The 16020-nt window shown below is 37.1% G+C and overlaps 1 protein-coding gene across 6 annotated transcripts in view; it reads left to right on the top strand.

Annotated features, from left to right (window-relative positions):
* Positions 1-11372, top strand: part of cramp1 (cramped chromatin regulator homolog 1) — a 71567-nt gene extending 60195 nt beyond the window's left edge. For 5 of the 6 annotated variants that reach the window (XM_069905950.1, XM_069905952.1, XM_069905951.1 and 2 more), the window contains exons 19-20: positions 4485-4624; positions 5372-11372. In XM_069905950.1, the coding sequence (XP_069762051.1) occupies positions 4485-4624; positions 5372-5524 (293 nt within the window). In that variant the 3' untranslated portion in view covers positions 5525-11372. The remainder of the gene's footprint in view (positions 1-4484; positions 4625-5371) is intronic. The other variant, XM_069905954.1, reaches the window with a different exon arrangement.
* The last annotated feature ends 4648 nt before the right edge of the window (positions 11373-16020 follow it).

The raw sequence follows: 16020 nt of genomic DNA, 5'->3' as shown, positions 1-16020 counted from the left end.
TCCCCTCTCGCCTTGATCATGTGCCCTCTAGTTTTACATTCCCTACTCTGATTGTTCACCTAATCTATGCCCCTCATGGTTTTTTATACATCTGTAAGGCTGCCCCTCAGCCTTCTTTGCTCCAGCAGAAAAAGTCCAAGTCTATCCAGTCTATCCTTGTAGCTCAAACCCTCCAGTCCTGCTAATATTCTCAGGAATCTCTTCTGCACCTTTTCTTGATTAATTACATCCTTCCTATTGCAGGGTGACTACAATTGCCCAAAATACTCCAAATGTGGCCTTATCAGCATTTTGTATAGCTGTAACATGATGTCCCAACTCCTGTACTCAATTCATAAACATAGTGGAGGCATCCAGAGGGAGGGGGAGGGAAACTGACAATGTGACTAAACAACTTGTATTCAGACAATGAAGAGGGATGAAAGCCTGCTATAATTAGATTTTGTTTGCCATATCTCACTTCATTAGTTTCCAAATACTGTGGGTAGCAAACTTAAATTATTACACAGGAAATGTTGTGAGCAAATTCTATATTTATAGAGCAAAAACTATTTTAAAGATTTTTATATTACACAGACCTTTAAGAAAGCATACCTAGGATTTGCCTTGGGTATTCAAAATATCCCAGAAGTGTTCATACATTGAAATACTTTTGGTGTGTAGTGCCTGTTACATTGGACAACCTGGCAGTCATTTTGTGTAGGCAATATTCCAAAAACAACATTGAAACCAGGTAAATCTGTTTTTGATGTTAGTTAAAAGTGGAATGTTGGCAAGGATTCTGGAATAAATCCCAGTTTTCCTTCAGCTAGTGTAATGGGATGTTTACTCCCAATCTTCTGAAGCACACAAACCTCTTTAATGTCTCTTTTTCTTTTATATTCTTATTATTTTCTCTCAAAATATTTTAGCATTGGTATATCAAGTTACTATTGGTAGATTAGTTTCAAGTCCCATTACATCCACAAATAGTATTTTTGATAGAGGTAGGAACAGTGTGCAAAATTTCCATATTTGCTGCTAATATAAAAATAGATGGAAGGGCATGTTGTGACACGGTTACGATGATTCTCCAATAGAATATTGAGTGAGTAAGCAAAAGACTAGCAAATGCAGTTTATCATGAGGAAGTTTGAAATTTTGCTCTTTGTGAAGAAAAATCAAAATGTATGTTATTAGAGCGACTGCAAATTTGGTAAAGTACAAAGGAATTTACGTTTTCTAGTGCATGAATCACGAAAAGCTAGCAGGGTGGTCCAACAAATAGTTAAGGCAGCAAATGGTGTTTTGGCCTTTGTTACCAAGTGATTGGTGTTTATAAATGGATGATTTTGATGCAATTGTGCTGGTGAGGCCTCATTTTGTTTCCATGGATGTCGTCTGTGCCAAACATGACCCATGCTCCTCTCGCTCTTGAATATTCCGTGTTGGTCCTTACTTTATAGGTGCAAACAGAAAATAAGAGTCCTGTGTCTCAGATTTGTGGTATACGGATACTCAATTCATCGTAGACGTGTTTCCCCCCCCCCCCTTCAATCTGGGTCCACACCACCACCAACCCCTCCTGTCCAATGCCATGTCTCGTTGCTCCTATCAGTTAGATGTGCTTCTGCTGCTCATGGACTTTGAAGACTGAAAATTTCAAAAAGAACTGCAGAGTCCCCTATGGGTAACAATGAGAAGCAGAAAAGGAAGCGTCTGTCATTATCGATAGTGCAGAAAGTATCTGTTGCAGAAGCTTGATCATGGTGTATCTGTGCAGCGTCTTACTGAAGATTATGGTGTTGAAACCCCATCTGTCTAGCGCCGCTGCCGCAAATGCCCACAGGCCTCCCCCACCCTGGTCCAGAGACCCTTCTAATTGGAGTTTGTCTTTGTTTTGCGCAAATCTGAAATCCGTGCAGTTACTTAACATACCGCCATTACTATTCTGTATTCTGAAAAGTGTTGTCTGGTCCCAAAGGTTCAGATAAAAGATTCTGTACCTGCATTGAGTATAGGAGCTCGAATGTTATGGCAAAGTTGTACAAGACATTGGTGAGCCCATATTTGGAGTATTGAATGCAGTTTTGGTCACCTACAGGAAAGATATCAATAGATATAAAAAGTGTTGAGAAGTTTTACTAGGATGTTGCCTGGACATGAGGATCTGAGTTACAGGGAAAGGTTAAACATGTTAAGACTTTTTATTCCCTGGAGCGTAAAAGAATGAGGGGAGATTTGTTAGCAGTATTTAAAATTCTGAGGGGAATAGATAGAGTAAATGTACAGTACAGGCTTTTTCCACTGAGGTAGGTGAGATATAAACCAGAGAACAAGGGTTAAGAGTGAAAGGGGAAAGGTTTAGGGGGACTATTACGTGGTATTTCTTCATTGGGATTGTGGAACAAGCTGCCAGCTGAGGTGGTGAGCTAACATTTAAGAAGAATTTGGACAAATACGTGGATGGGAGAGGTATGGAGGGCTATGGATTGGATGCAGGTCATTGAGACTAGGAAAAAAATGGTTCAGCAGAGAGTAGTAGGGCCAGAGGGGTCTGTTTCTGTGCTGCAGTGTTCTGTGGTTCTAAACTTCTACATATGTGTAGTGGAAAGTGTGCTGACCATCTGCATCACGGCCTGGTATGTGAGCACCAATACCTCTGAGCAGAAAGCCCTCCCCTCCATAGAGATAAATCTATATGGAACACTGCTATCAGAGAACAGTGGCAAACATCAAGGATCTCCACCACCAGGACATGAGCCTGTTCTTGCTGCTGCCATAAGACTTGTACCACCAGGTTCAGGAACAGTTGCTACCCCTCCACCATCAGACTCCTACTAAACAAACTCCAACTCATTTAAGGACTCCTGCTTTGCACATTTTATTATTGAATATTTATTTTCTATGTTACACAGTCAGTTTGTTGGCATTTCTTTATTTTGAATACACATCTTTTCGAGTACAGTTTTAGGCAGTACTGATAAGAAGAAATTTTGTCTGGCATTTTGGAAAAAAGAATCTCAGGGTGGTAACACTAAGACCATAAGACACAAGATCCATTTTCCCACTCAGCCCCACTGCCCATACTTCTCCCCGTAACCTTTAATGTACTTGGTAATCATGAATTCTGATCTCTGTCTTAAATACACCCAATGACTTGGCCTCAACAACAGTCTGTGGCAACAAATTCCACAGATTTACCACCCTCTGGTTGAATAAGTTCCTCCACATTTCTGTTCTAACTTGACAACCTTTGATCTTGATTGTGCCCTCTTGTCCTTGACTCTCCCACCATGGGAAACAAGCTTTCTACATCTACTCTGTCTATGCCTTTCACCATTCAAAATGTTTCAGTGAGATCCCACCACCCTCCTCCCCCCCCCCAAAAAAAACACACCAATTTTCCTAAATTCCAATGAGTACAGGACAATAGCTATCAAACCCCCCCCCCCCCCGTATCCCCCATATGGTAACCTTTCCATTTCTGGAATCGTCCTTGTGAACCTCGAGTCCTCTTCAATGTCAGTACATGAGGAGCCCAAAACTGCACAATACTCCAAATGAGGAATCTCATCAGTGCCTTATAAAGCTGCAACATCATATCCCTGCTCTTGAATTCTAATCTCTTGAAATGAATGCCAGCACTGCATTTGCCTTTTTCACCTCTTTTCAAGCTACCTTCAGGCTATCCTGCATGACGACTTCCAGGTCCCTTTGCATCTGGCTATTTTTCATTTTGTCCCCATTTAAAACAAAAGTCTGCCCTTTTTTTTTAAGTACATGACCGTATACTTTCTGACATTGTACAGTACCACTCTGATTATCTGAAATGGTCAGGATTGGGCCTACATCAGATAAACTTTTTTTTTCAGAGAATTGGTCATTTTTTTTAAAAAAAACAGCCCAGTAGCAACAGCAAATCACTTGTAACAGTGTTTGAACAACAAACAACAAGGGAAGGCTTTTCTCACCAATAAAAATGCTGGCCACTGCTTATCACTGACACCTCCCCACCGAGGTCCCCACTCATGCCGGGACCATGCCCTGTGATTAGTAAAGGGATTGCTTAAGGTGGTATGTGAGTGGGAAGGGAAGGTTGAGAATCACTGCTCCAGTCCCAATTGTTAGTGAAATATTTTACTTGAGAAAAATTGTCTTTGCCCCATTTCTTTTGGAGTTCTGAAACCATACACATAGGTACGATTAAAAGTGTTTTTCAAACTTTTTCTTTCCACCCACATACCACCTTAAGCAATCCCTTACTAATCACAGAGCACCTATGGCATAGGGAATACTTTAAGTGGTATGTGAGTGGAAAGAAAAAGGTTGAGAACCACTGTTTTTGGCGTTTAGTCCACACATGTTGATTTGGATGAATTAGTGCTTTCATCCGAGCTAAAATTGTAGCAAATCAAAATGAGTTTGGATCTTGTCCTTTGAAAGCTCTAATTAATGAAGAGAAATACATTGTATTCCATCATTATGTTTTCCATTGGTTGCAGCAAGTCTTATATCTCCTGAAAAGGGACGGAAGATGCTCACAACTGGCAACAGCAATAACAACTCTTTGCTTGGAACAAGCCTATTGGATGGAAACTCCAGGGATTCTTTCGCTTCCCGTTCACTAGTAGATGTTTCTGAGGTAAGGTGGGATGGACAATAGCTGCAGCATTTCCATCCATGTCCAAATTATAGATTTACAGCAACGCTGGCATTCATTTCAAGACAAATTATAGATCATTGTTTGAATCATTTTATGAGTTTGTATGGTAGAAAAATCAAAACTATACTTAAATATTTGTGTATTTTCCTTTTTGTTTTATTTGTATCCTCTGGCCAAAAAAAAATTCTAACTATGCCATTTTGATTTTCCAAGGTAGGGGAAGAATAGATGTTCCAATTTTATCTTCATTTATACCTTTTTTCAACAAAAATTTGACATTAAATTTGATTCTGAATTGGTTGTCAGATACAACATTTCATGCATGTATATTTTAGTCCATGGACAATTCACTGGAAGATTTGGAGTATATTGGATTTTTTTTTTAAAAAAACAACCAATTGAAATGAGCCTGAGTTATTGACGTATTGAAGTGCTTTAAAACATTTTTATTTCCTAGTTGAGTTATACTGGCAGAGCATTATTCATCTATCTCCTATCTCAGTCAACTAGAAAGGACATAAGGTTGAAAAATCTGGTTGAGATAAATTTGTCTTTGCTCTTGAATCAGGAATCTTTTAATAGCCAGAACAAGATGCCAATACTTCACTCTTACACAGTAGTTTTGGCCTGGCACATGTTCCCCCAATCTTTAGGAAGAGAAATGTAAATTGCAATTTACGCATCTTTGCTGTACTCAATTTCAATCTGGCTGTTTTTATTATATAGGTCGATTCTCAGCTGGCATGTATGATGAATGAAAGCAGCATGGATTATATTGCCCGGTTTAATGACCTTGCACAAGAGCTTTCAGGAGCTGAGACTTCAAGGAAGGGGATGCTTTTGGACAGTGGCCCTCCAGTCAGTGATCTTTCACAATAGGGTCATAAACTGAACAAGGGGCTCAATTAGAGTGCCCCTTTCTTCAGCACCTTGCCAATTAAGCTGCCTAGTTTGGGCATTGACTACTGGAGAAACCATTTGTAAATGACACTGAGAGGTTTGAAAAATGTGCAATATGCTTGACAGTACTGCCTTTAATTCAGTATTAGATTCATAATAATATTCAGTTGGCAGTCATTGACACAGCATGAAGTTACAAGAAGCCAAAAGGATCCTGTGATGGGACTGTACACGAGGGTGATATTCTTTACCAATGTCTGAAACTCATGTGCAGATCAATCATGTGCTTGAATTGGGCATGGAAACAAAATTGATTTCAAAATCTTAGGATTTTGATGCAGATCTACTAACATTGTTATAGTTTATACCAAGCTTTTTTCCTTGAATGTTCTGAATTATACAAACCTTTTTTACCATTATAACACACCCATTTTTGCTTTCCATTAAAACCTAATGTTCTCATTGTATCAAGAAAACCTATGTGACTGTATTTTATCTGAAAGTATGTTGAAGTCAATTGCCCACATGGTTATACTGCTTTGGTGGGACAAATATGATGCAGGGAGATTATTAAACTCCTGATGACTTGTTTTCACTGAACCATTGTCCCACTTGCAACATTATGCTGTTGAATAATTATCATTACCAATGTTCAATGGCCACTTCTAAAATGAAATTAATTTAACATGTGGTTTGATAGTTTATTGCTTTCTTTGTCTTGGAGAAATCCACCAAAGGTAAGGATCTTGCTATGCTTCGTCAGTTCGAGGAATAGTATGCCTCTGACCCTTTGTCTTTCGAGATCAGTGGTTTTCCACTCACGTACCACCTTAAACAATCCCTATGCCATATATGCTCTAATTAGTAAGGGATTACTTAAGGTGGTATATGAGTAGGGGGGGGGGAGTTGAGAACCACTGCTCTTGTCCCAGTTGTGACTGAAATATTTTGCTTTTTAAAATTGCCATTGGCCCATTTCCTTTGGAGTTATGAAACCCTGCACATAACGAGTCCATTAGGAATGATTAAAATAGTGGTTTTCAAACTTTTTCTTTCCACTCGCATACTTCAAATAATCCCTTACTAATCACAGATCACTTATGGCATAGGGATTACTTAAAGTGGTATGTGAATAGAATGAAAATATTTGAAAACCACTGTTCTAGATAATTGTTCTATAGTCCATCATTCCTTGATTTTTCTCTTGCCTCTCCCCTGGTTTTCTATCTTGCATGACCTTAATGGGTATTAGCTTGTGAATCAGCTTGATTGTTATCAGCTAGTTGTCTCTCATTAGTGGCTATTGGAATTGAACTGAAACCCACTAATGAGTAAAGGATTTTGCAATTGTTTCATTCAGCATCAAGACTTGAGGTACATCTTCCCAATTTATTCCTGTGCTGTTTTAAGTGCACAGAGGCTCAAATGTGATGACTTCTATACATTTCAAATATAAAGGTTTTCTGTCCTGAAGACTTTTTTTGTTGTATTTTACATTGCGTTCAGTAACCATGCTTCAGATTTGAAATTCTTGTACCATTTTCAATTTCATGTATAGCATCCCAAGCCCATTTAGTGTTGTGCAGTTTACATTTAAGTAATCTTGTGCTGTTTTGGTTGTTTTTTTGTCGTTGTGACAAGGTCCTATCCTTCCAACAGAGGATGAAAAGTCAGCACCCAAGGACAAACTCTCCATTCAAACATGTGTAGATTTGGATTGCTACAAGCATACGAACTCCATTCACCAATACTAGTATAATTCTGATTCAGTAACAGATGAGATTTCCAATTTAAAATGAAACATTTATTCTGCAGAGTATTTATTCCATAACTGTAAATTATACAAGTAGGTTAGATATTTGCATTGAGTGAACAAAGAAAAGCTGGGGGGGGGGGGGGGGGGAGGTGGGGGAGAGGGGAGTCTACAAACCAGGCAATATCCATGGACCCAACCCAAAACTTTGACCATTTATCTCCATGGAAGCCTCCTGACAAGCTGAGTCCCTCTTGCTTCTCTTTGTTCACAGAGATTTCAGTATAGAATCATAGAACAGGCTACCTTTGCCCCTCTAGTCCGTGCCAACCCATTTCTTTACCTAGTCCCACTGACTTGCACCCAGCCCATAGCCCTCCATACCTCTTCCATCTGCAGATCTTGTAAATATCTCGAGAAACACATTGTTAGTTTGACCCATCACATAGGGTTCTAAAATAAAATGTATTTTATTTTTTAATGCAAGCTATTTATGAGCAATTATTTTGGAAGGATTGTCTCCCAATTCTATATTGTTGAATAGTGCCAAATTTGGCTGTAAACCAAGGAAAGGAGAATAAATTGCAAAGCTAATGTCTCGCAAGCAGTAGGTTATTGCACCAGGATCAACCTTGCATGTTGCAGTGCAGTAATTGACTTTTTTCCCCCCAAAATAATTCGAAAAGGTAAAGTCCAGTTTACTGTGAGCCAGACAAGCCAATTGATTTGAGGATTTTGGAAAGTTGTGATCTCAGTAGATCACAATCTGTAACACTCCTCTGTTAAATATTCTTTTATAATGTGCAAAATCTTAGAGGACGTAACAGTTTTGCGGTTCACTTCTCCATATTTTGTATTTTCTGCTTTTGTTTACAACAAAATATTGCTATCTTGCATCTTTAAAGTTTTGGTAAATGTCTGCTGCATTATTAAAGGGATTTGTTTAATGTAGCGAAAACACAGTTTTAAACTTGTATTCTATATTGAATTTGAAGTCTTTGAAATTAAAGAAGTTTTGGTTTGTATATTTAAGTAATGAAGTAACATTGAACTTTGAGTTTAGCAAAGAATTAGAAGTAGCTCCCTAGGGTGGACAAATATTCCACTTTAGCTTTCTCCTGTTTTTTTTTGACTCGAGTATTCCAGCATCATTGCAGAAACAGTTTCAATCATAGAAGGTTAGTGTTTGGGATTCCCTTCCCCCAGGATTGTCATTAATAAATTTTAATTAGTCGATCTTTGTGCTTTTACCCTTGTGCATTAATCCTGTTAATGTGATTGCTTTGGTGATACCAAACAATGAATAGTGGTAGGTAATAGAAACTGTTCATTGGGTGTGTTATCATGTTTACTTGGTTTGTATAATTCTTGTCTCTTCTGCAATAGAATGAAGAATAGGAGGAAGCTACTATGGATTTTTTAAAATGGAACAAAAATAGATTAATTTTCCAAGTAAGTCTGAACTTGGGAAAGATGCCTCCACTTGTTCCTCCAGATTTGCGCCTCATCATGGATGTTCTGAATGCAGAATGAAATGTTTGTCAGAATTCAAAGCTTTGGTACTTTTTATTGAGCAGTCCCAGAAATTTCTTCAGATTTTTTTTCTGCTTTTAATACATACTATTTCACAGTTTAATTCTGTGTTAAGCTACAAATCCCATCTTTTATTATTTTTACTAGTTCCCTCAATTACAATTTAGATTTGCACTCCAATATTACGAAACCAAAGGTTTCTTTCTTCACTGATGGCTGTTAAATGATTCAGGTAAAAGGGATGCATTTAAGAGTGAATGGTTGCAGGGAAATCACATTTTCCAGTATATTCATTCACCTAACTTTTGAGTTAATTGAAAGGTTTCTATTGTCCTTGCATGCAAGAAACTATCTCTGCCATGGAGGTCGTTGTCAATATTAAATGCTAACAGTAGAGAAAGTGGGATTTAATATCTATCTTAATCTACCTTTCATACATCACCTAATCCAGTAGGGCTAACGGTAAATGTATCTATAAAGCTGTTAGAATATCCATTGCACAACCATGCAGTGCCTTTATGCAATGCTTATCAGCTGGCATGTAAACTCGAACAGACTAGTACTGAGTTGAACTCTCAGATGTCTAATGTGATTAGCATTCGGTTAGGCCAAGCAATGAACTAATATGTATCTTGCCAGTTTTAATCTGATAGTGAATGCAATGTATTGATGACCTGATTGAAGAACACCAAACTATTCATTGTTTACAGATGAAGTTGTATATTGTCTCATAGTTATTGTGGCCGTCATTCCATGTTTTGACATCCTGCTATTTCTGGTATAAGTGCTAAAATTTATGTATAGCTTTGTTTAGGTTTCTATTGATGTGTGTAAATACTAAATACCAGGAAACCAGTTGTAAAACAACATTTGTGCTAAGAACATAAATTTGTGAACTGGGAAGGTTTACAGCCATCACTGAGAAGGCTGCCTTATTGGTAAAACCTATAGTGTCCACCCCCCCCCCCCCCCCCAACCAATTCAACACACAGAATGATGACCCCACAATACCAGATGGTCTTTTGTGAGCTACTAATTTTGCTTTACAAATCTTTCAAACTCTTGTAGCGGTTTGTATTTATGAGGTAGTGTATTTTCAAAATTTACACATTGATTGAAATTAATTTGGAACAAAACATTTTTAGTTTTTGTACAAGGCAAACTTTTCATTTTGCATTCAGTATTTAATTTATTAACTGCTTTTTTTAATAGTTTTAATCTTGCACTGGAAGGTAAATATATATTTATAAAATTGAAATTAAAACTGGGGTGTGTTATTTGTGCTGATATAACAGATTGGAAATCTTTCTAACTCACCAATGATTTCACCATTTGTTAAATTGCTGTTTTGTTAAATCAGCTGAAGTTGAGTTATAACATTCATTTGGATTAATATGTGCTTTATGGATGCGAGAACCTATAATGAACTATAAAAATGTTCATCACAACTGAAAGAGATTGGCAAATCATAATATGGTAATTTTATTTCTCTTCTAAAAGTGTGTTAAGATTGGATTCTGTTCCAGGCAGTTCAAAAATGCAACCAATTGTAGTTGAATTCTTTACATTGTACACCAACCAGTATTATTTTGTATTTGTAAGAACAGATGTAGGCCATCAATCATTCTATGGGCTAGGACCAGGTATATTTCTCCCTTCACAGTCCTCATCCTGATGTCTGAAGAACATGGGGTCCACTTCCAATCATTTAGTGACTGAAGCTTTGAATCTTGACACTTACTTTGTACCCTTTGAAAGTGTTAGTTGGTGTTGTATGTTAGAGAGAAACTTCCCATCAGAGCTTTAATTTTCCATTTACATCAAAAAAAATCTAAAATGAACTTGAGAATGAATAATGTCGGGAATATTTTGAGACAATGAGAATGCTGAGATCTAATTTAAGTCATTGACTGAATGGAAGTTCTGAACATGATAAAAAATTCAGTCAGCATCACTCTGGTATTTTAATACTAACCCAATGTGTATTCTATCATCAACCTTTGCATTATTGGGCCCTGTCTCTCTAAAGCAGTGTAGTTTTCTCCAATAATGATGATTAATGGTTATTGGAGCCCATTGTTAGAACAATAAACTTTGTAATTTAAAAGAAACACAGGATCTGATTCCAATCAATGGGTTTTGTCAAGCTGCTGATGGGGAGACTCTCCTGTGAATTTCTAATTGATGCACTACAACAAATGGTTCTGCTTTGGCTTTGGAGCAGGTTCTGAATGGCTTTAAGATGTAAATGTTGTACAGAAGCAGAAAAAAATGTTCATAGCATTGTTCCGACAAAAAGCCATATCAGTTGTAAAGGTTTTTGTCCCCTTTTGAGATGTGAAAACTTTTAAACAGTTCACAAATCCCATTCCCTGATCTTTGTACCAAATGTGTAAATTATTTTTGACTATTTATTCTGTATGATTTGAGTTTTGTGGTTATTTAATATGCAAAGAAGCTGTTAAACTTTCATGTTAAGCTCTTTGTTTAACCTGTAGAGCTGTTTTTTTTATTCTTCCTGATAAACACATTTTAAATACAGCAACTGTGAAATTGACTCTTTTAGTTTTCCATTTGGGAAGTTGGTACATTGTGCATTAACTTCAAATCCAGAATGCACGCTGCCATGTCGAGAAGCCAGACTGGTAAATTCTGACATTTAAAACAACAAATGCAGACAACTGAGTATCAAAGGCATTGGAGTGGGAGAAGGGGAAGCACAATTGTTGGTACAGGGTGATTAAATTTGGATTCACATTGTTAAGAACATAAGAAATAGGAACAGGAGTCGGCCATCTTGGCCCATCGAGCTTCCTCTGCCATTCAATGAGATTATGGCTGATCTGATGGGCTTATCACCTACCTGCCTTTTCCCCATATCACTTAATTCCCCCCACTTCGTTTATAAAAAAAAAATCCAACCTTGTATAAAATATACTTACTGAGGTAGCCTCCTGCTTCAATGGGCAGCAAATTCCATCGATTCATTACCCTCTGGGAAAAGTAGTACCTCTTTATCACCGTCCTAAACCTACTTCCCTGGATCTTGAGGCTATGTCCCCTCATTCTCATCTCCCCTCATTCTCATCTCCCCACCATCAGGAATAATTTCATGCTGATATTTTATCAATGCCTTTCATAATTTTATACTTTTCTATAAGATCCCCTCATTCTTCTAAATTCAACTGAGTACAGGCCCAGCTGACTCAATCTCTCTTCATAGGCTCACCCCCTCATCTCTGAAATCAATCTGGTGAACCTCCTCTGGTTCGCTTCCAAACCCAGAACATCCTTCCTCAAGTAAGTTTATTAGGCCATTATATTTCCTGTCTCCATGGTTATTGTAGCAAATAGTTACTTTATTTCTTGATGCCATTCTTGGGTTTACTTTTTCTGAAGTAGCTACACTGGCACCCCTGGAAAACCCATTGCTGTTGTTCATGTTTGACTCTTATTTCAATATGCTTGCTTTAAAAATTGGAATTCCATCTTAGAAATGATAGTACGTTGAATAAAATAGATCCATTTAAATCTCTTTTAAGAAAATAGAAACAACAACAAAAATTGTTTCTTTCTCTCGCTCTTTTTTCTCCCTTAATGTTTAGAAATGTATCACCTTAAATGTATAACCTTTCCTGGGTATAGAAATCTACAGATTTACCATACTCTAACTGAAGACATTTTTAGTTCCTGTCTTGCACCATGCTCATCTCGACACAAATTCTAAATTTAAATATAGACATACAGCTTAGCCCATGAGTCCATGCCACCCAATTTACACCCAATTAACCAACACCCCCCCCCCCAGTATGTTTTGAACGGTGGGAGGAAAACAGAGCCCAGGCAGACATGGGGAAAACATACCAACTCCTTACAGACGGCAAAGGATTTGAACCCTGGTCCCGATAATTGGCACTGTAAAGGCATCGTGCTAACTGCTACACCAACTGTGCCCTTTAAAGGCTCATATGCAGATGCTGGGCATGTTGATGCCCATGTCCTTTAGGCAATAGCACAGTGAGTGTACTTAACAATAGCATTTATTGTCTTCAGGAAGGTTCAATACAGCAGAAATGTCAATGTCATAACAGCTGTGATACATTGTTACATTTGTGGCAAAGATGTAACATGACTGCATCTATTAAGTAAGCCTATGAGCTCTACTTCGGTTGTAAAATTGATGACCAAGACAAATCCTGGCCTCTGCTTTTGTTGTGCAACATGTGCAGTCAACCTGAGAACCTGCAGATGCAGCGACGGTTAAATATTTTTAAATAATGTGACTGAAAATAAAGTAAAATGCTTTAACATATATATTCATGTAAGTGAAGTTTGTTCAGTGTAAGTACAGTATAGTATTTTTGTCTTTTAAACTGTTTATTCTTAATGCAGGTGTATTAGTTAAGCATCGTAAGAATAAGTCTCAGGCAACTGGTAAGTACATTTATCTGGCATCTGCCAATTCCCATAGGTGCTGGATACCAAGTGTTTTGAGGTAGTAGAGACAACTACAGTAATACTTTCCAAAGATATGAAAGTTATTTTTTTTTAATCTCTAGTGTTCACATTTTAGTGTCAGTATTTTCACAATGTTCAACAATAAAGGAAAGGAATCGTACGTCAGTAACAATAAAAGCCATGTCAATAATTGGCCTTTGGAAAGATTAGCATCTGCTTGTGATTCAATTTATTATTGCCACATGTACCAGGAAACAGTAAGAATCTTTTTCATAACGTTCAAAGAGAAAGAAATAGCAACAAAACACTGCAGAAAAAAAAATGGGGAAATGTGGTCTCTTCCGAAACAGAGGATCACATTGCCTTCTACAATCAGAATAATGTTCCTTGTTTTAGAGGTCTGTTACATTGTCGCATTCATTTGATGGTAAATTTTATGCAGAGTGGATTTGACCCATCCTAACTGAGCTATTCAGTAACATTATTCTCTTTTGTATCAACCTCTTAATCTACATTATTTGCTTCAGCCATTTGTTGGAAAGAATTTAAAATTTGCTTCCCATTCTTCAATTTATTTGCATTCCTATTGCAGTTGTTGGTAACCGTCTTGTATTAGAGAAGCTATTGTGACTTTTTTCCAGATTTTTATTGTTTTGTTACATATTGTTGCCACACATTTTTGTCACTACCTGGATTTGCACTTGGGTGTGTATCATAGGCAAATCTGGAAATGTTACAGTTGGTCCCCTTTAAATAATTGATATTGAATTCTGGGACTTGAGAACCTATGCCTATCATGTCTTTAGCTGGCTTAACAACCAGAGAAGGATCAGTTTATTGTTGCTTTTCTGATCAACTCAATCTATGCTATGTGCTTTAACCTTGTTTGCCAAAAATCTGCAGACTACACATTTGTTTTTCCACTCAATAGTTAAACTTCTCAAATAGACTTCTCCTTCATCGATCCATGTCCATTCCACCTAATATCTTCTAAATGCATTGCTATATTTTACTTCCTACACATGTCCCTCCTTAGAGGAAGGTCATATTTTGCTACTGTAAGATGTGGTTTTTGATAACTAGAGAATCCACCTCTTTCAAAAATCTAGGATGTAGATTAACTGCTAGCATGGTAATTCTTTATCAGTTTCAGTGCCTTCCTACTCTCCATTATAAATTCTCTCATCTCTATCAAGAACCTACATTACCTTGCAACTCTTCCTGTTTACATACTTGTAAAATCTTAAGATGCATTTAAGTCACTTGTTTTCAAAAAACTTTTACTGAGCTGAATTTATCAATAAATTCTTCTTTTTCACACTTTGTGAATTTAGGTATTTCCCTTTCATCAAATTTGTAGTCATCCTTTGCGGAATTTAAAACATTCCAAATCCTCTATCTTACTGGTTTCTCTGGCCACATTATAAACTCTTTCCTAAAACTTTCATTTCATCTATTTTTCTATTCATTCCATGAAGGCACAAAATACACTTGTAGCAAGATTTCATATATATATATTTTTTTAATAGTAGTCTTGCCAATTCACATTCATACCTTTGAGAAATTATGCTAAATCTGCCTTTTGTTGCTTTGAAGTTACCATTGTTTACTTTAAACTCTAGCTTTGTGTTCAGAAATAATGTATTGTAAAATCTTATTATAGTCACTTTCATGGGAAGGCATCGTCAGATTAATTCACCTTTTCTTAATGCAGTCCTAAAATAGCTAGTTATCGAGTTTCTTCCCTCAACATAAATGCACAAAATAATTTCAACTTTTACATAGTTTGTATTGGAATGTTGTGTGCTTCTGTCTGAGTTAGAATTCAGTGTAGGTTCTATGCAAATGTTGTCTTGGGCCTGGCCGTGCTTAGTTAAGATGGATGCAGAGAGGCTATGAAAGCAGGTCACATATACTGTTCATTACATTGATTAGAGATTGAACATATGTTGATGCACATGTTCTTCAGGAAGATTCAATACAGCAGAAATGTCTAGTCAATGTTGCAACAGCTGCAATACATTCTCTTACAATCGTGGTGAGTTTACGATTAATGCTAAATTCAATAAAAGTTCATTTAATGTTTCTTCAACTTCCTACATGGTACAGCAAATCTGACATTATCTTTGTGTTCAGTTTGTTGTATCAAAATCCCCAATTTTTTCAGGAAGCAAACCTTTTGGAAAAAAAAATTGTCCAATGTAATCAGTTTGTTCAACAAACCATTTCCTCCAGTGGATATATCTAGAATCACTGGCTATCTGAAAATGAAACCAATCTGTTCAAAGTTGATGTGGAAAAGCATTATGTAAAAAGGTTAGTTTCACTTTGGAACTCTTGCTCCCTAAGCTCAGCTAAAAGGTCTTTCTCCCTGGCTGTCCCTCATTTAAAAGCAGATGTAAGTCAGTTATTAAAAGCTAGTGTCAAGACTGCTTAACAGAGTAATCAGTCCCATTCAGCTGAATGGTAAAAGTCTCAAGGCACTCAATATCTTTCTCTGGTAGATTCCAGGTGGGTGCTCAGGTACATTATTCAGTCATTCTCTACTTCTACATCTTCCACTTCTTCATCATTAGTTCGCAATCAACCCTGGAACCAGAGTCCCAGATCAAAATACTTATGCCAACTTAGATAAAATAATGTGTAAAGACAGCTTCAACCCGCTGAAATTTCAGAAAACATCAAGTTGAGAAGTTGGAAGTAAACTAAGAAATTAGATGAGATAATCAAA

Source organism: Narcine bancroftii, chromosome 12 (assembly GCF_036971445.1).
Source record: "Narcine bancroftii isolate sNarBan1 chromosome 12, sNarBan1.hap1, whole genome shotgun sequence".
Taxonomy (NCBI): Eukaryota; Metazoa; Chordata; class Chondrichthyes; order Torpediniformes; family Narcinidae; genus Narcine; species Narcine bancroftii.
This window is presented reverse-complemented; position numbering and strand designations above follow the sequence as displayed.